This window comes from Pteropus medius, unplaced genomic scaffold, assembly GCF_902729225.1.
Source record: "Pteropus medius unplaced genomic scaffold, Ma_sr-lr_union100, whole genome shotgun sequence".
Classification (NCBI taxonomy): Eukaryota; Metazoa; Chordata; class Mammalia; order Chiroptera; family Pteropodidae; genus Pteropus; species Pteropus medius.
Window position 1 is genome coordinate 4,197,286 of NW_024356249.1, and position 26,303 is coordinate 4,223,588.

Here is a 26,303-nt window from a genome sequence, read left to right on the forward strand (position 1 = left end):
TCTTACTGCAAAACTAGGGCTAGCCAGTTGCCTAGCCCTTTTTAAGGTTTGGCAATTTTGATCTTTAAAGATCAAAAGAACGTCAACCGTTTAAGTGCAAGACTCAGCTGTGTGTGGGACACAGCATTGGGCAGCTGATTATTAAATAGAAAAAAGGGTCAGCAAAGTGATATTCCCAGCATTCTCAATTCTCTCCCCTCTAAATAGCTTCTTTTGTTAGTTCTTTTAAAGATAAAGAAAAGTTCCCCAACTTTTTTTTTTTTTTTCCTGTTTTCCGGGCTCTGACATCCTTTAAGAATGAGCATGGCAATGCTCTGTGGATGAGCTTTGCCGGGCTAAGAGACTTCTGCCGGGAGAGGTGAAGGGGGCAGAATCCCACTGCGTGGCTGGGGCTCCCTCCCCACCGAGACCCCGGAATGGGAGGGAGGCGGGTCGATAGCTGCTGCCCTTGTGTTTGACCAGAGAGAGGCGGCCAGGGGTACCTCGTGGGAGTTTTGCTCTTTGCCTTCAGTGGGAAGCATTCTTATTCAGTTTGGTCTCAAGGTTTCGATTTTTATTCTTGTGGAAATCTTTGAACATCTGTATTTTATTTTATTTTACTTGGCATCGTTAATCCATCCTGAGTTTATTCTCGTATATGGTGGAAGAAAGCAATCTAGTTTCATTCTTTTGCATGCGTCTGTTCAGTTTTCCCAACACCATTTATTGAAGAGACTGTCTTTGCCCCACTGTATGTTCCTGCCTCCTTTGTCATAGATTAATTGACCATATGGGTGTGGGTTTATTTCTGGATTCTCTATTCTCTATTCTGTTCCACTGGTCTATGTGAACATCTGTATTTTACTTCATATCCATGATACTGTATATGAAGTGAGAAAAACTAATTCTAATCATTTCCTATTAGAATGATATCCATTATGTCTTCTGTAAACTGGAATCTGCAATGAATACCTACCTCATAGCACTGCTGTAAAGATGAAATGAAGTACTATCAGTAAAAATGCTTGATAGATATGCACTATTTTTAAGAGGATTTCCTTCCTGCCACATGAATTTCTTGAGATGGGTATTTCCCTCAACACATTTCCAACAACAACAAAAATAAAAGTGTGATAATCACAATAATAGTAAGTATAATTAATATTTATTGAGAGCCTAGTATGTTTTGATTATAATTCAGTACATTATTCATACATGGTGTCATTGAATTGTCACAAAACCTCTGAAATGGCTACTATTATCGTTGCCAATTTTACATATGGGAAAACTGAGGCTTAGAGAGACCTAGTGTAAGGTAGCTAACACAGCTAATAAGCAGAGGGGCCAGGACTTAATCGCAAGTTAGTCTGACTCCGGGTCTCCAGCTTGATGCACAACCCCTACCCCTGTGTCTATTGGACACAGTGATCTCAGTTTCTTATCTAAGAAAGGTAATGGATTTCAGACCCACTTATTCTTCCTAAACTTCCTCTGTTATGGTGGCTTTTCATCAGCGACAGAATCAGATCCTGGCTCCTTAGCAAGACACGCTTCTCAGGCATCAGCTGATTTGGCTCTTGCCTGATCCTCGCTCCAGACACTGTCCCATCTACTGTGCCCCAGCCACACCAAACTCCCAGGGATGGCTGAATGAGCTGTGATTTCTTCTATGTCCATTTCTCTGTACCTGTGGTTCTAGAAACCTGTAAAGTATTCCCTCTTCTATACTTCATCCATTTCATTCTGTAAAACCTACCCTCTTCATTCAGCAAACATTTACTGTGTGAGTGCTATCTGCTAATGTTGGCGCCAGGGATAAATTAAAGACCTAGCTAGACCTATAATGCAGGAGGAGAAACAGAAGGACGAATCCCAAGGTACGGCACAGAATGACAAATGCTGTGCAAGAGAGAAGCATATGGTCCTTTGGCTTTGTTTCTAATTCATTCATTTATTTTTAAAATCTTCGAGGAGCCTGCATTGGAGCAGGCAGTGTGTTCGATGCTAGTAACACTAGACAGATTTCTTTCTCTCTTACTGCTCTGTTCTTTGGTGGTAGTGAATAAACAATAGTGACAGAATCAATCAATAATTAAAATGATAACTACATGTCAGAGTAAATTGTCTTAAAAACTAAAGAGCCAAATGCCAGAGTGGCTGGGTTAGGGGTAGTGGGACGGTGCTAAGTTAGAGAAAGCAGGCAAAGCTTCTTTGAGACGTAACTTTTGAACTTGGTCTTGAAGATGGAGAAGGAGCTCGCCAGATTAATGGTTTCAGTGAAACGAGGGGACGTTCAAAGTCTCTGAGGCCAAAATGAGCCTGCGTTATTCAAGAACTAGAAAAGAGATCAGTGTTAAAACTTACCAGACTTCCCTTCTCAAGCATCAGGTTGCAGGGAGGGCTCACACGTCTGATAAGAGGACATTCTTTAGTCCGTAGGGAGTGCATATTTGTCTCTGGGACACTGAATCTCTTGAGTACAGGAGCCACATCTCACTCGCCTTTCTAAGTTACTACTAGTCTCTCTAGTTCATGAGAGGAACTCAATGAATAGCATTGACTTGAATGAATGAATGAATGAATGTGTCCAATTAAGTAGTCTTGGTCTGGCTCACTGGGACATATCATCGACTTATCCATCGGCTGCAAAAACGTACAGAGAAATCACTCTTAAAGCACAGCGCACTCACCTGGAAGATTTATTGGGTATTTTAATCCCAACCTTATTAAAGAATTTTTAATCCTAATTGCCAGGACAGATGTGAGAACCAGGAACTATAAATATTTGTGTGGTTTACTCCGCACTGTGTGTCTGCTTTCATCTCCCTTGGCAGATTCCACGCTCAGAGGCTCATTAGCTGGGCACACACAAAACAGCTATATAATAATTAGTATTGAGGAAGGCTGCATAATAGAACAATGTTCATACTAATTAGTTATTGGGTTAAGGGACACCCCCCGCCTCCAAAGTTTTTGCATTTCTCTCTTCTAACTTTTCCTGGGTCGAGATGGATTGAGAATTTCTGCTTTGTCGTATCTATTGTCATCAGCATTTCTTAAACATCGTAAACGTCATTCCTATTTATTATTTGTGATGTGACAGACATTATGCTATGTCCTTAGCATGCACGGTCTTGCTTAATCCCCACAGCAGCCTCAAGGAGTTTTGTTCATATTTTGTAAAAAAAAGTACATTAAGACTGCAGCTAGTATAAGCTCACCCAGCCAGTGAGAGTTCAGGTTTGAACTTGAAGTCAGACAATAATAATGCTTCCCAAGCAATGCTCCCTGCTCATTGAGTATTCTTTAAAAAATTAATAATTTTGGTTTTTGTTTCTGTGGTCATCCTAAAGTATTCATATGAGCATGTTTGAGGCGATTTATCACGTCAGATAACTTTTGGCTCAAGCTGGTCTTTGTGTAATAATTGCATCAAAGCCCACGATAACATTTAGCACTACATTTCTCAAGGGAGAGTCCCTTAAAGGGGTTGCATTCCTGAGAGTAAGACATAGCGGTGCGAAGCACTCACTACATGCAGCGGCCTCCCAGGCTGGACCCTGGAATGGATTCAGGATCACTTCTTCTCCGCTGTGAGATTCACGGCGACTCTGGTGCTTCACAAGGATCCGAGGCACCGCTGTCCTGGTAACAGGCACTGCCGGTAGAGACGCTTCGCACATACGCAGTGGCTGCAGCCAGCTTTGCACCGATGCAAAGCCTCTGGGAACCCACAGGGAAATCAAAACATGCGGCGCTATTGTTGCTCAGGGCACACGGGCAGAGGAAATAAAAAAAAAAATAAAGGCTCTTTCTGGAGGAGCAAATAATATTTGTAGAAGAGCTCGTCAGAGATCCGAAGTGCACGAATCAGGTAAAAATGTTTCCAGTGTCCTCCAAGTCAGGCACCCAGGGGACAAGGCCCAGAACTGTTGGCCAGAGGTTAACGCACTCACAGTGATCGCTCTTGGGAGGCCTTCGGAAATTGTTTTCATTCTACAGAAAATAGAAAAACATGATTTTCAAATCTTCACCCAGATGCATAAGAATAGTCAGTGAAGGCTGCTGTCTAAAAATTGTAGAGAAGTGTGGGGGATCTCTTCGGGTTTAATCTTTGCTGCTGCTGTAGCTGCTGCTGTAGACAGAGTGTTGGGTGCATGGGGTCCAAGAATCATGTCGGGGTGTGTGTGCAGGGGACGTAGCTCATTTGCTTGAAATCTGGAAGACAAGAGTGGAAATGAGGGAAAGGATTAGTGAGCATTTGCGAAACCATTAACAAGCATAAAATGCCATATGACACAGTACCAAAGTCACATATTAAAATGACGTGTATTTCAAATTCTTAGGGACACATGAAAAATAACAACAAACTCACATGTATTCTGCACCTCTACAACTAATGAGGGCTCTCTGAAAGATACACAAAAACGAGAGTGTGTGAAATCTAATTCAGCAATGTATCAGTTTGCTGCCGCTCCAATAACAAAGCAGCATAGACTGGGGGGCGGGGCTTAAACAACAGGCATTGATTTTCTCACAATTCTGGAGACTAGACTCTGAGATCTGGATTTCTGCAGGGTTGATTCCTTCTAGAGAAGGCTCTTTTCCAGGCCTCTTTTCTTGGCTCATAGATGGCTTATCTGCTCCCGTGTCTTCACATCGTTTTCCCTTTGTGGGTGTCTGTGTTCACATGTTCTCCTCTTATGATGACACAGGTTTCACAGCTTTAGAGCCCACCCTGATAACCTCATTTTTAACAGAATTACCTCTTTAAAAACCCGATCTCCAAATATGTTCGCATTCTGGGTGTGGGGTTTAGGACTGCAACATGAGGTTTTGAGAGGGACGTAATTCAGCCCATCACAATTGAAAAGAAAAGTCCACTTGGAAGCAAATAAAACATGATTTGTGGGGCTGTACCTACTGGAATTCTAAATATTCTAGAGTTCAAGCTTTCCCCTTTTTTCATAAATCATCATTTGATTTTCCAGTAGCACCAGCTGTATAATATTAAACATCAGATATGATCATAGAAAATAATGATGTGCTAAGTGGGAACTTCATTATTATTTATAATAACACGTTTCCATTTCTGACTTAGGCTACCGATATAATTTATGAAATTTTACAATATGAGAATTTTCCACTTGTGCCCTCATTGTTACAGAAGCAAGCTTTTAAATATTTATTATTGTGTCAGAAATAAATGTCCTTCTTTCCTGCTTTGGGGTGGAAAAAGCCAGTGAATCTGTGTGTGGGGAGATCACTGTCTAGAAGTGTTGGGTCTTGAGAGTGGTCTACAGATAGAGGAAGGGTGGATGCTTTTGTTGAACAGAGAAAATCCAAACATTAACTTCCCCCATCCATGGTTTCTATGGTTTGTGTGTGTGTGTGTGTGTGTGTGTGTGTGTGTGTGTGTGTGTGTGTGTGTGTGGTGTGAGTGTTTGTGTATGCACTCACAGGAGCCTTTAAGCATGTTGCTCTATCCTACCTAACTCCATAGAGTTCTTCAAAGTAACTTTGGAGGACGTGGGAATGTTTTTAGGGCCACCGTTACTACCAGACACGTCAGCACATAGCAACTATCAAACCACCCACCCCACCCTCCCACACACACAGAGCCTGAGACTCTAACATAGCTAACAGAAATGTGTATTATTGTGCCCACACATTTACAGACATTAGTATATCCACATTCTCAAAGCTGCCTAAATAAAATTAAATATTCTTTGTACACTTTCCCTTGTTTAACTATGTTTGCTTCTCTTCAATTTTATTTAGTACTTAAAAACATTTTTTTTTGCCAAAGATGAAAAAGATAAAATTTAGCAGGTGAATATTGAATACACACACATGTACACACATGTACGTAGCTTTTGATTTTCTTCTGGAAAGACGTACAGATGAAGTACCCCTGATTCTCTTTCTCACTGCTTTTCTCTCAAAGGAGTAATCCACAAAAACTTTCAGCTTTTTGTTTTATGCTTAATGTTTGTACACTTCCAAACAAATGAACAGGTGTAGCTAATGCATAAGGATGGCGTAGACGTGTTGAGCTAAAAATAGGGGTTTAGCTTGGGGAGTCTCTGCCTGCTATACACTTGCATACAGGTCAGATCAAGGAGTAATTCCAACACATTTATAAAGAAAGTGCATCCTGAAAAGCATCCCTGTGTCGATGGGTTAGAAAAGCTAACAGATATCACAATTGCTTCCCTTAAAGAAAGGGAAATGGAGGGACAGGAGCAAGAGTGACAGAAAAAGCTGTAGAGAAGAGTCTTCGGGTGAAGGGAAAAGAGCTTGTCTGCCGATACTGGGTGAGTTGCTTTGGAAAGTAACTGACATGTTTAAGGATTTTTATTAAGCTTGTTCTGTGTGGTTGGCAAAATAATTTCCTCATCCACTAAAAGTTCAGTTAAATCTACATTACTTACGAGTGTTTTCATAGCGGAAACTTCTATTTTGAGGAGATATAGTTAAGTGCTGAGTCACCTCAAAAGTAAATGGGGGCAAAACAGAGGTTTCTTAAAGGGTCCAGACATGGTTAGTTTGTGTCCAGACACAGATGCATATCTTTTGTTCACATCTACTTGCTATCGGAAAGCAAACATTTGTGGGAGGGCAGATAGTTGAGAGGGAGTGGTAGGTACTGTTATAAAAGAGAGAGTTGATGAGCGAAAAAGAAGGTGGACAGTGAGATAAAGGACAGGTATCAGCATGTGGGCAGCATTGAGGAGCAGTCGTATGTATGTATTCCATATATAATCCTATAAGTAAATGCATCGAGTCCATAAAAGAAGAAATGAAACGCGGGGTTATTACAACATAAGAAATCAAAGAAGAAACAACAGAATTACTACACAGACATTGGACTGACCCGTATCTAGAATGACATATTAAAAAGCATTGTTAAAGGACTATGCTTTTGATTTTTAAATAAAAATTTCTTCCGGTCTTATGGCATGTATCCTATATGCTACCTCAATTTAAACTGAAATACTGGGAAATATAATGCCATGCCAGGACTAGCACCTGGATTCTAGATAGATCACTGTATTGTATATTCACGATGCAAAAAGCCTTATTATCAGTTCTGAGTCACAGCTGACAAGGTGCAAGGGATTAGGTGACAGGGCAGATAATTCTTAAGTACAGACAAGTTTCTTTAAATAGGCTTCTGAGGCATTAACAGGATCTTGGTGATATCCAGGCTTTTGGGAGTATTTACCTTGTGATAGTAGTGTTGGCAGCATACAATCCTTTTTCTTCCTCGGTTCTCAGGCTTTATTGAATGAGTCTCCATAGCTAAGCATTAGTGATCTCTCTGGCACACCGCCAGCTGTCCCTGTCCAGTGGCATTGATCTCTGAATCCAATGTCCATTTCTGAGTGTCCCTAGCTTCCTCGTAGATGAATTCTACCTCTTAGAAAATGCGAAAATCTTCTTCCTATTCTAATTAATATTTCCTCCCATTGTTTTCATGACCCAGATTCATTTTATATAGATTGGTAATAACAGTTGACTCACTTTAGTTAAAATCCAGGCTCCTCTCAATCATTCTGTATCTTAATCTCCTTTTTATGTTTTCTGTATATACAGCATGCCATCTTAAAAAAAGGAAATGAAGATAAGCTTATTCCAGAATTCTCAACTCTTCCACTTCTTGGAATAACGTCTCCCCCTTAAGATCTTAAAAAAAACCTTTAAATTGACACCTTTCTTTCAAGGCCCACTCACAACCCTATTTGTCCAAGATTTCCCTAATATTAAAATTTGGATGTTTACTTGTATCGACTACATGGCAGTCCCATTCCTAAAAAAGGCCAGCGAATAGATGGAGAAGAGACGATGCATGCTGTTTGATTATTGGCCTTTTGAGAATGAGGCTCTCATATAAGTTGCTGATAAATTTTTAAATTAGTACTTCCTTTAAAAAAGTAAATTTGCTCATACATATCTAAAGCTTTAAAAATATCTTGTTCTTTGATCCAGTAGATCCTCTTCTAATAATATATACTAAAGCCAAACTTGAACATACAACACTTTATGTGCAAAAAAACCACATCAAATCATGACATATAATAACAAAAAGTGAGAGCATGCCACCTGACCAACCAAAGAAAAAAGATTATAAAAAATGTGGGCTGGAACATCAGAAAGAAATACTACTTGGTCATGTTTCAAAATATATGCAATGGCATGGAAAATAATATAATAGAATTTTTAGTGTAATATACTTTATCAACTGACAAAAATAGCTGCCACATGCACATGATCTTTAATATAAATACATACTTTTAATATAAATACATACTTTACGTTGTTGAAAGACCCTCACATCGAACCATCTTGAAAACGTGACTTGGAACGTGAGCCCGATGAAAGCAGAATTGAGTCTCGTTTGCCATTTTACACTAGCATCTAGAACAGCGCCTGATACAGAGTGGATATAAAGCGTATGTTTGCTAAACAAATTTGTTTTCGAACAGTAGCAGTAAAATAGGATCTGAGAGAACGTAATTGCCAGATGTTCCCGATGGCCCTGTGGGGAGGATATACCAGGTTTTATTATCCCCAGTTTACAAGAAGCAGGTGCAGAATGATTGATTTGTCCAAGATCCCAGAGGCGGTAAATGGCAGACATCGATTAAAAGCAATTCCCCAGGCGAAGACTTGGTTCTCGATGTAGTCTTAATGGAATTGTTTCTTCCTTGCTTTACCAAACAAATGGCCGTGGTGCCACTCATTACTTAAGTGTCCATCCAGATTTTGTTTTCTATTCAGAATAAAAAAAAATTATGGGCTCAGAATTTATTGTAGCATGGCTCAGATTAACTCCTATGCCTCTTCTGACAACCACTCTTCTTTGCTATCAGCAGCTCCTATGCATTGAAAGAATTGTCTGGGCTAGCTTTGAGTTTTCTACATAGAAAGTGGGAAAGATGGCGCTCCAGGTGCTATGTACGAATCATAGCAATATGAGGAGCCTGAATCCTTCCTAGGGTATTTCTTTTTAGGAGAGTCTTAGGACTTTCTGAACACTTTCAAACGTATCTTAAAACAACTTGATTTTATTAAAATAATAAAAATGTCGACATACCTACCATGAGAGGTGAGTACTATCCCTCGGAAACTTGCAAACTGCCCTGCAAAAGGATGCAAGATTGTAAACCCAGGAAGTTAAAACAGCCATGGGGACACCACTGTGAGTTTCCATCACAATGACATCTTGATAGGGATCAAGCAAGGGAACCGTGCGAGTCACTTCTCAGGCAGGTGCTCTTTCCTCACACATTTTGACAATAGCTCATTTCCTATATACATCCATTTCTGCTTTACAGCCTTGATGCAGATGGGGAAGAGTGACATGTAGCCTGGGGTGATATTTGATGTGTAGCATGTGTATACTTTCTTCCCTTGACTCTTTTCAGTGTGAACTAAGGTGCCCTACTGTGTCACATCAAATGGTGATCCCATTGGCTCTTAAAACCTTTGAGAGTAGTCGTGATGACTCAATTACAAAGCACTTTGCATTACCCAGTGAGAGCCCTGCTCTTGGCCAATTCATGACCCTCATGCTCATAGTAAAGATTTTTTTACTGTAACCTTGAAAGGCTACTAAAACGGGATATTACTTTTACCTACTTAAAAACAAAAGACCAAAAAAAAAAAGCGTTGAGAAATTTGGATAAATTTTATGTACATATGTTTGTAATTTTATGCTTTATAAAATATTCTTGTTTGAAGAAAAACTGAAACACTGCAAGATTCTGATTGAGTTTACACTCCTTACTTTTCTCGAAAATACTATTTTCTATATACTGATGGACTGACTCTTTTTATTTCCCATTCAAGAGTTCATCTCTTCACTCTGTGTGTAACCAGCATTTCAGGAGCCCCTTTTGTGTACAAGGCACTGAAGACACGGATGCAAAAGATAGACACAGTCTCTACCCTCTTAGAACGAGGAAAATGCATATTAAATAATGAGATACGAAATTAATAGTTCGGTTCTCATTTTGGTAAGAACAATGAGAGGCACAATGAAAGGAGCTCACTGTGGGTGAAACAAGCTTAATTAACCTGGGAGCTCTGGGAAGGCTTCCTTGAGGAAGTAAAATTGAAGCTAAGATCCTAAGGATGAGTAGATGTTGGCTAAGCAAAATTGAGATAGTAGGAGAAAAAAATGCTGAGGTAGAAAGAACGTAATGTGTAAAGGCTGAGATGGAAATTACCAAGGAAAATTCAAAGAACCACCGTAAGGAAGATGCATGTATGGTGAGCAAGTGAGGCATGAGCACAAATCGTGCTACAGATTTATTTATTTCATTAAACATTTACTAATCAACTATCGCGCACTAGGCACTGTTATGGGCAGAGGATATAACCGTGAGTAGAGATTCTGCCCTCTCACGGGAGATAAATGCTCTGATAGGGGAAATAAAGAGAAATGGCTTCTAAATAAAAGCAAAGAGTCGACAAATTATAAGGGGTGTCAAAACTGGTACTTGAAAGATGAGAGGCATTAACAAGACGGAGGTAGCAGTGGAAGTGTGGGATTGATGGAATGAGGTGTTGGTTTTGAAGGTCAAAGACTAGGAGAGAAAAAGAATCATGGGCTTCAGGGATGGAAATAAGCATTAAATGTAGAGATTCAAGTAACGGGAGGTGACGTGAACAATGGGCGAGACAGAAGCACAAAGTGAGACCAATAGGTAGTTACCACGGATGTGATTGGCGGAGACGATGCTGCATTGCAGACGTCAGACGAAGCGCTGGGGAATGGCCTCCCCTCTGATTCCGCCGCCGCATCACTGTGCACCTTGAGGAACCACTGATGCTCTTTGGTCTTTATTTCCTCATCCATTCCATAGGGGAGTTGAACTAGGTTCTTTAAGGGTCACAGATTCCATGATGCTATTTAAAAACCCTCACACAGACCGGGGAAAGCTTGAAAGGTTGTTCACAGTTTTTGAGGCCACAGAGACAAGTAGCGACAGAGCTCATTTAGTCTGTCAGTAAAACGTACATAAAAGTCACACAAAAAACTGCTTTTGATCGGAAGCAATAGTATCGACCCCATTTTCTCCTTTACTCTAAAATTTTGAACACTTTGTTATGTGAGAAGTCAAAGTAACCTCGCGCAAATGTAAATTCTTCCTTCTTCACACTGCTTTTCACTGAAGATAACCTCACTTTTTCTATTTAGCTGGAGCCCAAAGTGGACTTAAGTTCTGCAGTGTGTCAAACAAATGCTATAATGACTTGGCAGTTTGTCAAAAGAGATAATAAATTGATTGACATTATGCAGATTAGATGGGCAATAGGTTGATTTCTTTATTTAGCAAAGTGTTCATTAATGGATTTGAAAGAAAAGTCCATCCCAGGTAACAGGAAGAGGATGTTCTCCTTTACCAAGGAGAACTGAGGGGAGAGTCCCTTTCCCAAATGTTCCCTGAAATGAACAACCAACGTTAGTTAGATCGAATAATGTTTACTATCAGAATAACTTCAAGCTTTATTAAATAAATGTATACCAACACCTGATCAGTAGGCATCCATTAAGACTTATGTGTGAAATAGGGACATGCCGCCCCAACTATTCCGATTCTTGCCACAAACACTCACTGTACTGAAGAGCTAGAGCATTCCCCAGTAAGGAATTTGGAGAAATTGAGACAAGGGAAACCAGAGTTACACCCAGTGAACATCCTAGATTATTCCCTGAGGATACTATTCTGATATACAACTGGTGCTTAAAATGCAACCAAGGACTGGGCATTATTAAGTGTTCGGTCACTGGCTATTTGTTCAGAGATTAAACAGAAAACTTTCTTTGACCTGATAGGTATCCTTGAACTTGGAAGTTCTGGTTATCTCACCTTGCATGGGTCGAAAGAAGGAGACATTTATAATGACAAGCAAAAATAGAGTGAAAGTGTGAAGTCTCTTTGATATAGAAAGGAAGAAGCTCAGGGTAGGCATGAACAAAACGTATACTTGTGAGCAGCAATTTAGCAGGATTTTAGCAAGTCCTGACCTAATCGTGTGTGGTACACTCTGGAAGTTTGAGGGAAGGAAGCTGTAGGAATGCTACTTCCTTAGTTTATGAAGTTTAGCACTTATCTGAGTTGGTAATGAGGATAAGAATGGAAAAAGTTAAAGCTCTGCTTAAGTATAAAGTGGGATTTGTATCACATTTGTGATTAGCATCATGTCTCCCCTCATCGCTAATCCGAGAGCCCTCTTGGCCCTGATCCTTGCTGGCCATTGCTTTAGTCCCAGTATTCCTCCGTTGCTTAGCACATTCAATGACCTGTTCGGTCAATATGTCCTAGTGATGATGAAGACTATTAATAATATAGAGAAATGACCTCTTGTTCTTAGTCTATTATCCCACTAATGATAACTGCTAACCTTTATTGAGCGCAGTCCATTGTGCCATGCTTTATTTTCAATGGATTTAATACAGCTCATTTTGTTTGGACATTAACCCTGTGAAGTGGTACTATTCATATGTCCATTCACAGGTGAAGAATCTGAGACAAAAATACATAGATGAACTTTCCCCGAGTCTCATAACTTAGGGATGGAGCCAGGATTTAAACTCTGGCAGTCTGGCTCCAGAGCCTGTACCTAACCCAGAGGTTTCTGCCACTACTGTAGACCAAATGGGGGAAGGATCTTGAAAGCATTTAGCAATATCCTTTCACTTGCCGGCCCAGGGATTCTGACCATTCTCATCTTTGGAGCCAAAATTGACATGATCTATCTATTCTGCATTCTCGTATGCTTAGGAAAAGGGAGATGGCACAGTGATTAAATGGAAAAGGTTAGAGTCTTTTGATTTAAAACTTCATAATTTTATTTACCTGGTTTAGCCCAGGTTAGTACATTCTATTTGCTTCACTCAAGAGTAGAAGAAGTCCCTACAGAGTCCAAGCTCCCTGCAGTTCATAGCTGGTCCTTCATATGTGAATAGCTGGCCAACTATAGAAGCAGAGGGCAAATCAGAAGCGGAAGCACGTCAAAATTGTCCATCAGAAAATATGCTCATCATCAGTCCCATGGAAAAAGAAGGCGGGAAGTGAGGGACCAAGCAAAGCTCTCATAGCTCTCCTTTGAGCAGTGACCCGGCTCATTCTCTCAGAGATGACTCGTGTATCTGTTCCTCAACTGGGATCCCCAGACAGCATTTTGTGTATTACACAGGGCAACCAATAAGATAACAGGCATTAATAGGTGTTCACGTAGAGCTAGACTGCATCACTTCTGCCTCTTCTCATAGGCACTCTCTTGGCAAGAACAGGTACATACACAACACACACAAAGGTACCTTGTCTATCATCTAATCATTTCATTGCTGGCCAGTTATAAGGAAAGCAGCTTTCCACCCATAGCTTACTAATGTGCTGCTTTTCTTTCTTTCTCTTTTTCCTTTTAATTGCAGCAGAATCGAAGAAGAAGAAAAAGGAAGGCAAGAAACAGGAGAAGATGCTGGACTAAAAGAGGCCACCTTCTGTGGAACATAAAAGGACATCAGCAAACAGGATCAGTTAACTATTACATTTATACCTACTGTAGGCTTTTTATTCAAAAATTATCTATAGCTTAAGTATACAATAGGCAGAAACAAAAAGAAAAGAACATTTTTGTAGTAGCGTTTTTTAAATGTATACCATAGTACCACTAGGGGCTTATAATAAAGGACTGTAATCTTGTTTAGAAAGTTGACTTATAGTACATGATAAGTGATAGAAAATTGAGGTAAGTTTTTTGAAGTTATGTGATATTTTACATTTAAATTTTTTTTTACATTTTTTTTTTCTTTTGGCAGCAAGTTAAATGTTATGACCATGTAAACTACTTCTCTTGTTAGGTAATTTTTTTCACCTAGACTTTTTTTTCCCAATCAAGAAAAACATATACTAAACAAAGCAGCAATAAAATATAATCATCCCACTTGAGGAAAGTATCTTGATTTCTGCCAGTGGATTAAAAAATTTGTAGTCAGCATAGGAGGGAGAGGGGGCAGAGCATGCACTAGTTCAGTGTCGACTTTTTTTTTTTTTTTTTTTTAAGAAAAGCATTAAAACATGAAATTGTTTCACTTTGGCAGAAACGTTTGTTTTCTTGATGAAACTATTTTTCCATCTGAGGGAAAAAAATGACTAGGAAAATAAATCAAGGTGATGCTGAAAAAAAGGTGCTTTTGTGTGCAATAATTTGATATTGTCACCCTTCTGCATTTGCCACCTACACTCCCCCAGTCAACCTGTTAGCAGTGAGAATTTATCATACAAACTAACTCGCTCTTGAGCACGAATGTTCTAGAGAGTTTATTTATATAGACGTCTATATCTATATATTTTTAACTTTCTGTCAATATGTAGTGGGTTAGACTGGTGCTCCTGAATTGAACAAAAGTCCCACAGTGATCTAGCAGTTAGGAAAATGCTCTTCTTGTATTTAATAAATCTGGGCTTCCACAGTACCAAATCCCAAATCAGTAACACAATGCAAAATGATACTTTGTGCTTGATTTCCATAAACCAAGACTTTCTACTCTATTATACTACCCCCGCCCCCCATATCTACTGGGCTCTGTGCTTCTGTTATTCAGGGAAATAAAGTCTTGGAAATTATCTGAGATTAGCATCAAAGTATTTCTCCTGAAAAAGTCACCTCTAATTTTAAAGTGGTAAAATGCAATAAACAAACACCTATCTACTAAGATAACTGTGTCCATTTTCAGAAATGATGGTTTCAACATGTCTTAGGCTAGCCATAAAATAATTACAAGCCAATCCGATGATGCAGCCAGGATATCTTCAAAGCTAAACTGTTTCTACCATCTAATCGAAGACTCCACTTGAGCTAAGAATGTTGGAGGGTCCATACCTCCCCACTAAGTCAAAGCCAACTGCTAGTGGTGAGGGGGAGCTGGTAAGAAAAGGAATGGGCTTCTGGGCACATACACGGAACAATTTATAGACTGGTGCTTAATATAAGCAGAGGACCTTGTAAAGTGCAAATGACAGAAACATGAATAGTGAATGCAGTCTTTTCATAAGCAGAATTTAATAGGAAAATAAAACTCATGAGAATGGATGGAGTAGATGAAAGAAAGGCATTGTCTTGAGTGGATATTTTGACAGCCAAGTCCCATAAGGATAGGGATGATGGAAGAGTCTGCAGCGCATTTTGTTAGCCTCTCACCTAATATTGCTTCTCCATCAGCATTTAGCTGAAATAGCAGCCTGTGAATCAGGAATCGGCTAAGGTGAACTAGAACAAAATCTCCCAAAAGAAGCCTAGTCCTGTAAATAACTGTGGCACCCCTCTTTATTCACAGGGCATCGGAAGAAGCCAGGGTTCTTTGTTGTGTTGAGCATGAATTCTAACAAACTGTATAATAATAAGTCCCCGATTCTCTGTTAAAGAGGATTAGAATGCTGATCTCCATCGCATAGTCTATGAAAGTAAGACTTCCTCTAAGTCTGGAGAGTTACTCTACTCCAGCCTCAGCTTTAAACACCTTGCTAAATCGCACCCAAGTATTGAAAACATAAATACAAAAAGACAAGCTCCAAAAATCACCGATTCTCACAAAAAGGAAAAACAACGAAGACCATCATCAGTTCCCAAATGTTCTAAGTTTTAGCAACTTTACCCTAAAGTTAATTAAGCCCTGAGGAAGGAAAGGAAAATGTAAAAATGTCAACTGTGTTTCCTTAAATGGACTCGGAGCGTGATAAGCCTTCTTCCCGTAATTTGAAGTGCGTAGAGCTACCTCACCCAACCCTTAGAAAAACAATCCTTCAGTGACCAGAAAGTGTCCTCGTTCAGCTCAGTGACTGAATCCTCCACATTTGTCCTCTTTTAAGGCTTTCTGATTTATCCTAAGTACGTGAATGCTGTCACACTCGTTATATATACGTATTATCAAGAAGAGGATCTTGGCTAAAGACATTTTGACTTCATATATTTTTGGAAAGACATCCTAACGTTTTGTTAACTCTGTAGGAGAAGAACCTCAAACAGAATTTAATACTTCGGATATTTATCAAGTGAAATTCTATTAAATTGTATGGGTGAGAAGGCATTAGCATAAAAAAATTAATTTTGGTTCTTGGTCCTTGCATATAAGGAGCCTTATTTAAGGAAAGACAGGCTACAATTCTTTTCCCATAGAGAAGATGGATATTTCTTTAGGAATACGAAATACACATTTTGTCCCCATAACACGTAACTCTTGGCTCCACAATTCTGAAAGTCTTTAATTATTTTATAATGTCATTAAATGAAAGACAGCAGTAAATATGCTTTAAGAGGCACTGAATGAAGCAATAGAAAATACTACCTTTCACAAACTGTATTATTTTAACCCATTTCCCGTTTAGAAAAAAAAAAAAGTGCCACTTGCTCACTGCCAGTGTTAATTTAATTTTACATAAACACGCTCTTTGAGGCTGAAGCAAATCTGACTAGTTTTCATTGTGAAAATAAAATGTAAAAACTGTTCTTGGAATTATTGCTCAACAGAATTTGTCTCTAATCCTAATGTAACAGAAATGTATACATAAATCTGTTTCATCAAATGAATCTTTGGCTAACAACTGTTCCAGAACAATGTTCACATCAAGCGTAGGAATGCTACGTTTTCTAGGATTTGACATTTTCCGCGATTGAGAATTACCATTAGTAGTGGAAATACCACTACTAAAAACAGAATGCTATAAATAGAATGATGTCATTTGTTTCCAAAGACTATCAATAGACTAGGGTGATGCAAAAATAATAAAAGTGGGATATTTTTGTGGCGAACTTTGGGGTGAGGTTAGGATTGCTCTCCACGAGTTATCTTGGAGTAAAAGCTGCAGCCACAAGCGCCGCCACTGTGTATTCTCCGGGCAAATGGGAAATGGGTTAGAATAGTTCTGAAACATAAAAATTAGGACTCGATCAACCTTTAGCCATGGAATATTCTAATAGAGTGAAGCAAAGGGCTTCCTTCTCATTAATCTCCAAAAATAATAAGATAAACATCCTTGGACATGGAATATCAAAGCGCTCGTTTTCCTTTTTATTTATTTTTATTTATTTATTTATTTTTGCCCCCTGGCTTGCTTTTAATTAGTTTTAACCCTTAAGCTTTTAAAAGAGGAATCGTTCAGAAGACAAGGTTGTAGGGGAGTCATTTTCCAACACTCCTCATATAAACCCAAACTTTAGATTCTTCTTTGGAGTAAAACGGGCTCTTTACTGTCTACAAGGTTATTTCTGAGTTGCAAAATTCCTCTGCATGCCTTTCCCTGTATTAACATGTTGTTCTCCTGTATTTCTCCATTTGACCCAGGCTGCCATGTCAAATAGAAAGTAAGATGACACTGTTTTCTTACATCTGGAAACCTTAATATCAGATAGTAATTGCTCCAGGTCTGTCGAAGAAGGTACAGAGTCTTGGAACATATTTACAGGAGGAGAAAGGGGTAATGTTATTCAGAGCATCCAGCAAGTGATGCCTGCCTCAAACTTATGTGGACTCCAATCTCCCTAGAAATAAAACGTGTGGAACGTTTTAATCAGAGAAAAACATATCCAAACCTTATAAATCCTCCCCCTCCTCACAGTTTTGGTTCTTCCCAATCATTCACTTTTCCCAACAAGGCACCAAAACTAAAGTAAAATGTTCAATCCTGTTAGCGACTCAAATAAAATAATGTAATTCAAGAATATCGCAACACAAAGGAATGCAGACCTCCATGGATGGACTAATCAAAGGGAAAAGGAATAAAAGATCATCAAAGTAATGAGAAATGAGGTCAGCACTAACGGGGTTCAGGTGCCAGAGGAATCATTTTATTTCTTCTGTGAGAGACACTGCTTCTTCGATCAGGAGAGGAAACTAGGAATGTTGGCCAAGAGCGTTGGTAGTTCAGGTTTCTTCAGGTTTTTCAAATCCTTACTAACATAGCTACTAAACAGCTCATATCCCATTAATTTCCTCAAGATTTATGTAAGATAGGTGGCAACATTCTCAACTGACCAGATCTGATTTAACAAGCGGACTGATCCTTCTCTGAGTATAATTTTGATCAATCTTAGTCCTATGACAACTAGGAAAAAAGAAATGCTTGGGGCTTGGTGACAAGAAGACTCTGGATTTTTGTCCATGCCTCAAAGTGACAACTTTAACCTTTGAGCTCATAATTCCAACTCCGATTAATTTATCCAGTGTATTACAAAATCCACCAGTCCCTAAAAGTTTCACCCTCAGTGTCCCAGGCAACTTGGTCAATATTTTATTTACCAGCTCTCCGCTGTATATTGTGGATTCTTAATTTCCCACTTTGGACTATTAAGGTCAATCCCATTGATTTTTATGCCATCGTAGCTCAATAATTAATTTCACTTACTCCATAATCTCTGGGGGTCTGTGCCCTGTTCTCCCCAGCAGCCCTCCCCTTCTCATTCCTGCATTTAGCGTTCCTTGGTTGCAAGTAATAGAAACTACTGTTCTTAAACCAAAGTGTATGTGGGCATGCACAAAATAATTTTTTTGTTTTGTTTTTAGTTTGTCTGCTCAATAGGGCAAGGAAGAATGATGTGTTAAATGATTTCTTGAAAAGATAATCAATAATTCAAACAATCGAGTAGAAGAACTTGGCGAAGAATAGAGGATAAGAGGAACATTAAGAAAGATATACCTGAAACTTACTGGATTTCATTAACCAATGTCACACACAAAAAAAATAATAATTAATTAAAAAGAAAAAAGGCCTAAAATATAGTAAGGTATAAGAAAATTTAATTTTAAGTAAAACAAAATATATAAATGAGGTACTTTTTTACATGATAACATTTGTAAATCCCATCCATGTTGATGAGGTTGACATAGTAACAGGAAGTGGGTGGGAAATAAACTGCATTTGGGCAGAAGAATTTATTTTTGGCATCAGCTGAACTTGTCACTGGTAATGTATTCAATTAAAAACCAACCAATGCTACCCCAATAAATTTAATTTTAAAAAGAAAAAAGAAAAAGAAATAGAAAGATATAGAACACAAATACTCTGAACATCTGAGCATCCCAAGAATTTTTCACATGATTCAGTTCCCATTACTGTTAGTCCCTCTGTGTCCTTCCATTCCTGGGACATTCCTACTGAGAAGGGGACTCTGGTTGGTAACAACCCTGTGGCCAAAAGTCCATACATAGTTTTCCAATTGGCAGCCCACCAGAATCACACGGAAATGAAGTAGAACAATTCTTCAAAGAAGGACACACTTGTCAGAAATAAAAAGAAATATTAAAAATAGAGTAGTAGAATATTAACTAGTTTAATTATTTTAATTGTTTAATATTAAATTATTAAAAATAGAGAATACGAGGAAACAAGCATTGACACGTGTTGGAATCATATAGTATAGAAATTTGAATGCAAAGAAAAGGCACTTGTCAGGCAATGAAGAGATGTTGGTATTCTTTAGAAGACTGAAGCGAGTAACTTGAAGAATTTGAGTCTGTCACCTGGAAGTGGTTTGCAAGACACATTTGAATAAAGAAGCACTTAAGATGGGGGGACAGTTTAGGGAGTTACTGGAATTTTCCAACTGAGAAATAACAAAGGCCGTTTGGATCTGTCATACATTTTGCCTCTGGCCACCCGGTCATTTTCTCTCTTGAGTATTTCTTTTTCTCTTCTTCTACCACTGTTGCCTTATGATTTTCTTTGTGATCCAAGGAGATCTGATTTAATGACACATTTTGCTTCATGTTTTGGGAGTCTAATGTCACATAGTGTAGACATCGCTCAAAGAGTGAAGCAGATTTGGAGCTGACCACTTGTCATAAACATCCTGGTCCTCGGCCTTCACTGTCTTCCGTTCCCATCAGCATGAGTCAGGTCACTTTGACGAGCAGACTTAGTACCAATACGGGCTTTGTGAACCGTCCTCTCCTCATTATTTAACATGCTCTGATTCAATAATAAGAAATTGCACATTAAGCCAATCTTCCCTCAGGCTCGCATTGTGTCCCAGGTGTAAGAATTAGGATCATGCCTTACATCTGAGATAATGCCTCCAACTTCCTGCCTTTTTCCACCCTGTCCTTAATTAACTTCCTCGCAGTCATCCCAGCATTCTAGCCCTTATTAACCTGGGCTGTTTTCCTCTCTCATCACACCATGCCCATTCCAGGTGTAGTTTTTCTGTCAATCTCTTACCACATCTGAACAGACTTGACTGATATAAATCAAATCTCCAGGCCAGGGTACATATGTCCATGTTTTGCCTCATCTTAAAGTACCTGCTTCCCTGTTCCCCAGGCTACATTTTAGCAAACATTTTCTTTTTTTTTTTTTTTTTCTGGACTTGCTTGATGCTAGACTCTGGTGAATCCATGGCCTACACCTGTATCTTCCGGATGCTGAGTGCTGGGTCCTGTCTGCTGGGCTGGACTACCCTCCTACCACCTGCAACTTTGTCTCCTCCTCGATTTTCCTTTCCTTTTTCTCCCTTCAGCAGCTCCCATCCATGTGTGACGATCTCTGCTTCCAGACGTAAGCCCTTCCGAACCTTCCTACCTGCTTGAAGTTATCATCCCCTTCATCTCCAGGTATGCGCTGAGATGGGGGGATTCACTTAAATATAATAGAAAACAATAAGAAACGGGATGCAAAAATTCTTATCTTACCCACACAACGATAGGAATTGCCCTAGATATCAATTATGTAAGAACCCTTGAGAGAGCTAGTAGATGAAGCCATCTACCTGCAGACTGTTGGAGAACTGATTTGATAGAGAAAGAGATAAAGAAAGCTAGAACCAAAATGCTAATTCTAATGGAGAGGTTCTTAACATTTTTTTATTCCATAAACTCCTTTGGCAGTTTGGAGAAGCCTGCGGAGCCCTTCACAGAATAGTGTTTTTAAATGCTTTAAAAAAAATCATATTGAAATACAGTTACCATACTAAGAAAACAAACTTTTGATATGGAAATATTTTGCTTCACTGTTTAAACATTGAATAACAAGATCTAGAGTTAAGACTAATAATGACTGAAAGTATTGATGCATATGATATTTGTAGATGTTGGCAACAACTATAATATGATGAGACTGTGATTTCTATTCGTGACAGGGTCACAAACACTATTAACAGTGTTGTGGCTTGTTGTCTACAATCTCAATGGAAGAAAATGTTAAATTTTGGTTCAATTAGAGATGAGTGAAAATAAACATAATTTTTTTCCTATTTACGTCATGGACCTCCAGATTTACTTCAAGTACTGTAAGTTAAGAACCCTGCTCCAAAGGAAGTCACAATCATAGGCCAGAACAGAGCATCATAATAATGGGTCTATGTTAACTGCACTCCTCAGTGGGTCCATGTGGTTTCATACGACTGGGATCTGCCTTTCTTCCCAAGCGCTAGGCTGCCCTTTCTGCCAAGCTGCAAACACACTTTCCTTTCTCCCTAGTGCCTGTGCTTCTACTCTTTTCTCGGTTTGAAATGCTAGTCCCCCTTGCGTTAATGTAACCACAGCATGGATGCTTAGAAGTCAGCAGCCAGGTGGCTGTGGTTACCTTAATGACCAGCAAGGCCTGCAGGGCAGCTAATTGGACTTTACCATCAGAGAGTTTGGGTGATGATGAACGGGGCCTGGTGTTTCTAGAGACGAATGGTAAGGTAAGGCAATCGACCATGACGCTGCTGAACGCCCACGACCAGGAGGAAGTAGGAACAGAAGAGCAGGAAGCTGAGGGTGTTTGCCCCCAATGGAGTTAGGATCCCTTGTTAAGCTACTGAATCCGAGCTCATTTTAGTATTCAGAACCCAATGACTGCAACGATGTCCAGGTGGCGAGAAGGAAAGAGTGCAACACTGTGGCAAGAAAATGCTAGAATGATCCCTGTAGCCCTTCCCCAGATGGACCTGTGGACACATAAAAGTGTGACCTTACACCGGGGAAAGGAGAATACCCACACGCTTTGAGAAACTGACAAAGCGTCTGACTTGAGATTGATACCCAGAGATCAAAATCGTCATTATTCCCTACCCCCGCCTCTGGCTTGAGTGGGGGCTTACGGGAACAATCAAAAATGGTGCCGTGGATAAAGTTCAGGTCACGGGGCCCCATTCCATGTAAATGCCCACCCAGTGATCATTTATCCAATCCCATAATGGATCATTGGAATTGATATCTTAGCAATGAGAGTAACTCCCGTGTTGGGTCACTGGCCTCAAGTAAATGATGTCATAGACACCGCCCTCCTATTGCGGCCGGTGTAGTTAATCAAAACCAGTATCACATCCTCGGGGCGCAGAGTAGAGACGAGTGCCACCATTATAAACCTAAAGGGCACCTAGGGAGCGGTCCTGAGCCTAGCTCTCTTTGATTGAACAGTTTGGCCCCTGGAAACACTGACAGGATTTTGAAAAAGGACTGTAGACTACTGCAAGCTTAACGAAAGCCCCAAGTGAAGCTGCTCTTCAGAACTGGTGTCACCGTTGGGGCAGATTAACGATGGCTCTGGTACACTGTAGGCAGCCATTGATCTGGCTACTGTGTCTGTTTTGATTCCAATGAGAAAAGAGGATCAGACACAGTTTGCGTGAATGGAACAGACCCTGTTCATTTATAGTTTTGCCTCAAGTCTCTGTTAACTCTCGTTCTCTGTCATCATCTAGTCTGAAGAGACCTGGGCCACCCGGACATCCTATAAAACATCAGACCAATTGATTATGTCCATGATATCAGGCAAAGTAGGCAAGATGAGTAATAGGCGGGTCGTAGGTGGGAGACCTTGTCATGACACGTGTGCTATAAATAATGAAAGATAAGCCCTATGAAAATTCAGGGGACCGACACTTCAGTGAAGTTTTTAGGGGTCCAATGGTAAGGGGCTTGCCAGGACATTGACTGCTCTAAAGTAAAAGATGAATGACTCCCACTTGCATCTGCACACAAAGGAAGCACAGGGCCTGTTAGGCTTCTTTGGGTTATGGAGTTAATATATTCCACAGCTAGCAATTACTACTCTGGCTTATAGGTGACACAGAACTGTCAACTTTGAGTGGGACCTTAATTAGGAAAGGGCTCAGTGACAGGTCCAGGCTGTGGAACAGGCTGCCCTGAAGTTTGGGCATTCTGATTTAGCAGACACTATGGCAATGCATATATATGTCAGTCAAGGGAGGAGATGCGATGGGCAGCTATGGCAGATGCCGGGGAAAGAGTTTCAAGACAGGCCCTTGGGATTCAGTAGCAAGTTCTGGCGGATTCATTGTACAAAATTTCCATCCCCACTGGTAGACCGTGGGAGTTCCCATTACTCCTTGTTTTCGTCAGTGCTTCGTATTGTTAAACTTCTCAATTTTCTTAAGAAATAAATACGACCTTGACTAATTTTTATACTATTCATATGGTAAAAAAATAAACTTATTTTTAAAGCATCTTTGCCTGTTGTAGACAGCAGCTTTTCATAAGGTAGAGGAAAAATAGCTGAGATCTGAAAGTCTCTCCACTCAAAATAAATTTTTGTTTTTTAAAATCAGGGAGAATAAAGATTGATACTATGGAAGGAAGGAAGTTTCAGGAAATTTTATAACCTTTACACCAAGCGATATTTTACGATTATTTTTTTCTTTATTTTTGATTATTTCTACCTTAGATTTCTCAAAATACCACTAATAACCCAATTCTTGAGATTATCCCTTTAGGTAGTAAAATTGGAAAAAAAAAGAAAGAAAAAGATATATAAGTAAATATACACACGCATATATTCACAAATAATAACAAATTTAGGTAGCTGAGTTTGACATATTTAGGACTATTGAAGATGATTTGCCTCATGCTACTGCTTTAGATTCATCTATAAGATATGTGAGTCTAGAGGATACTAGAACGTCTGAGAGAAAAATTATAAATTTTTTTGATTCATAGATGAGCGATCATATTTTTTACTTTTCTTCCCAGTGTCTGTTTTTATATTTAACATCCACTTTCTGTGGCAAGATCCTTCCGCTTAGCAGGAATGTTTCTTCTCTGTAACAGTGAAGCTAGACATCTCCCGGGTCCACAGGCCTGTGCTGTCTGCGAATTTAAGGAGCCCACAGCTACTGTCTATGTGATCGATAAGGTTAGCTCAGTCTGAAGAAATAGATATTAATCTCTACATAAGAGGGAAAATTAATTCCATGTCAAAGTGATTATTCCAGACTGCGATGTCATTATTTTTCTTATTATAAATTACTATTAGGGTGGGAAAAGTTATATATGGGTTTGTCACTTTTTAAATTCTACTGCCTTTTGTTTAGAGTTGGTCATAAATGTGTGATTCTCAAAAGGATGTCACATCATTTTCAAGAGTCATTGAGATGTTTTTTTTCCTGACATCTACTTTGAACTTGGCTTCTTTAATGGCCATCTGTCATGAACTCTGCTTCATAATTCCCAATCTGTTTCTCTTTTCAGAGTTGTTTTCAGTTACCAAATTTCAGTTTCTAACCAATTATATAAAATTATTTTTACCTTTAATAAAAAAGGTAAAATCTGTAGGTGGAGTCTACAGAGAAGCAGACTCCAACAATTTAAAAAGAAATAGATTATCGTCTAAAAGTCAATCTATGAAATCCACATTTAATAGGTCACATGCAAAGCCACCTTAAAAAGAACGGCTGTTAGGTCAGGAAATTGAGTGGTGTGAAATTAATGTCACAGAGTTACCGAACGAGGATGTGGGGGTCAGAATAAGAAGTGGGGATGGTGGGGGGCAGTGATGAGGAATGGGCAGCCTAGGGAAAGGAGAGAGCTGCAGTAACCCCTACTGTAGTGCCATTATGAGCATGCTCAGGGGAGGAAGAAACTTAAGCAAAAATACCTACCACATCCAAACCACTGACTTGACAGGACTGATCTCACTGAGAAAATATTCATACCACCGTTAGGTCTACAGCTAGGAAGAAAATCAATGTCATGTCAAAATGAGTATCGCAGCCTGAGTTATTTTGTTATTTTCATCAATATAAATTAATACATGGACATGATGATTCATGTCTAGTATTAGTATGATGATAATTCAATCTTTGAGTCAGTTGGGGTCAGCCCTTATACCATGAAATATCAGTCGATGTGACGCTGCCCCCTGGGGTAATTTCTAGTGTGCAGCTTGCCTTTTTTCCAAGCGATAATTCTGTTTCATGTAACTGTTTTTGAGATTTCTATGGTTGATATGGGTCATTAAAATTACTAGAGTAGAAAGTGCTCTGTATTAAATTATTTCAAATATCATCAACTTCATAGTAATATAATATGTATTCATGGTAATATATACTTCTTTACTCTGATATTTATTGGAATGAATAGAATTAAACCTGTTAGGAAACACATCGAAATTAAATTACTAGGAAATCTCATTTCTAACCAGTGGACTGCAAAACAAACTTTAATAACCTTCTGAAAGAAGCCTCTTCTCACATTTTATGAGAGTAAAGAGAGACGTCAAGATGATAAGTAGGGAGAAGAGAGTTCTTACACATCAAGAAAAATCTTCAAGACCAGAATGACACTTCTTACAGTATTTATATGAGCTGCATAAAGGCTCGTTGAAAATGTGCGTGTAGACTGTGTCATTATCAAAGTGTCTGACCTTGTTCTCAAATGGAAAGGTCAATTTGAGAAGGAAAATTTAATAGGGGAGAGATGGATAGCATAGTTAAAGTGAGATTTAGTTTCTTTCTGTCATCCTGTTGCATCAGGGGCTCATTTGTAGTGATACTCCAATATACACTAATCACAGTAAGTATTATGAAGGAATAAAATATCTTGACAATGTGGAAAATATATAAGAGGTGTGGTCTTTCCATCGATATCCTGAGTAATTGAATAGAATACACAACAAAGTGAATTTGCCCTCTGGGTTTTCCATCAAAATCACTCACATAGTTTTCCTATCCAGGAACATAAATCAAACTGTCCTGTCTTAAATTTATTTATTTAAAATATCATTTATTTAAATAAATACTCTAACACATTGCCAAAGGAATGTTGCATGTGCGCTTGCCCTCACACCCCACATTTGGCTGCCTGAAGGAACAAAGGGTGACCTATGCTGCTGTATTCGTCAGGTTGGGCTGCTGTGACAAATTCCATAGACTGAGTGGCTTTAACAATAAACAGTTATTTCTTACAGTTCTGGAGGCTAGGAAGTTCAAGATCAAGGTTCCAGTAAATGTAGTGTCTGGTGAGGTTCCTCTCTCTGGTTTGCAGAGAGCCATCTTCTTGCTATGTCCTCGTGTGGGAGGTGAGGGGACAG

The 26,303-nt window shown here is 39.2% G+C and overlaps 1 protein-coding gene and 1 long non-coding RNA gene across 5 annotated transcripts in view; one reads left to right on the forward strand and one right to left on the reverse strand.

Annotated features, from left to right (window-relative positions):
* The window catches only part of PTN (pleiotrophin), a 91,964-nt gene extending 77,780 nt beyond the window's left edge, over positions 1-14,184 (forward strand). For 2 of the 3 annotated variants that reach the window (XM_039861035.1, XM_039861036.1), the window contains exon 5: positions 13,430-14,184. In XM_039861035.1, the coding sequence (XP_039716969.1) occupies positions 13,430-13,485 (56 nt within the window). In that variant the 3' untranslated portion in view covers positions 13,486-14,184. The remainder of the gene's footprint in view (positions 1-13,429) is intronic. The other variant, XM_039861037.1, reaches the window with a different exon arrangement.
* LOC120601240 (uncharacterized) overlaps positions 1,128-26,303 on the reverse strand; it is a 95,419-nt gene continuing 70,243 nt past the window's right edge. Inside the window, exons 3-5 of one of the 2 annotated variants that reach the window (XR_005652408.1) lie at positions 8,294-8,412; positions 7,507-7,586; positions 1,128-4,197 (exon numbers count right to left, since the gene is read on the reverse strand). This is a non-coding gene — a long non-coding RNA (uncharacterized LOC120601240). The remainder of the gene's footprint in view (positions 4,198-7,506; positions 7,587-8,293; positions 8,413-26,303) is intronic. The other variant, XR_005652407.1, reaches the window with a different exon arrangement.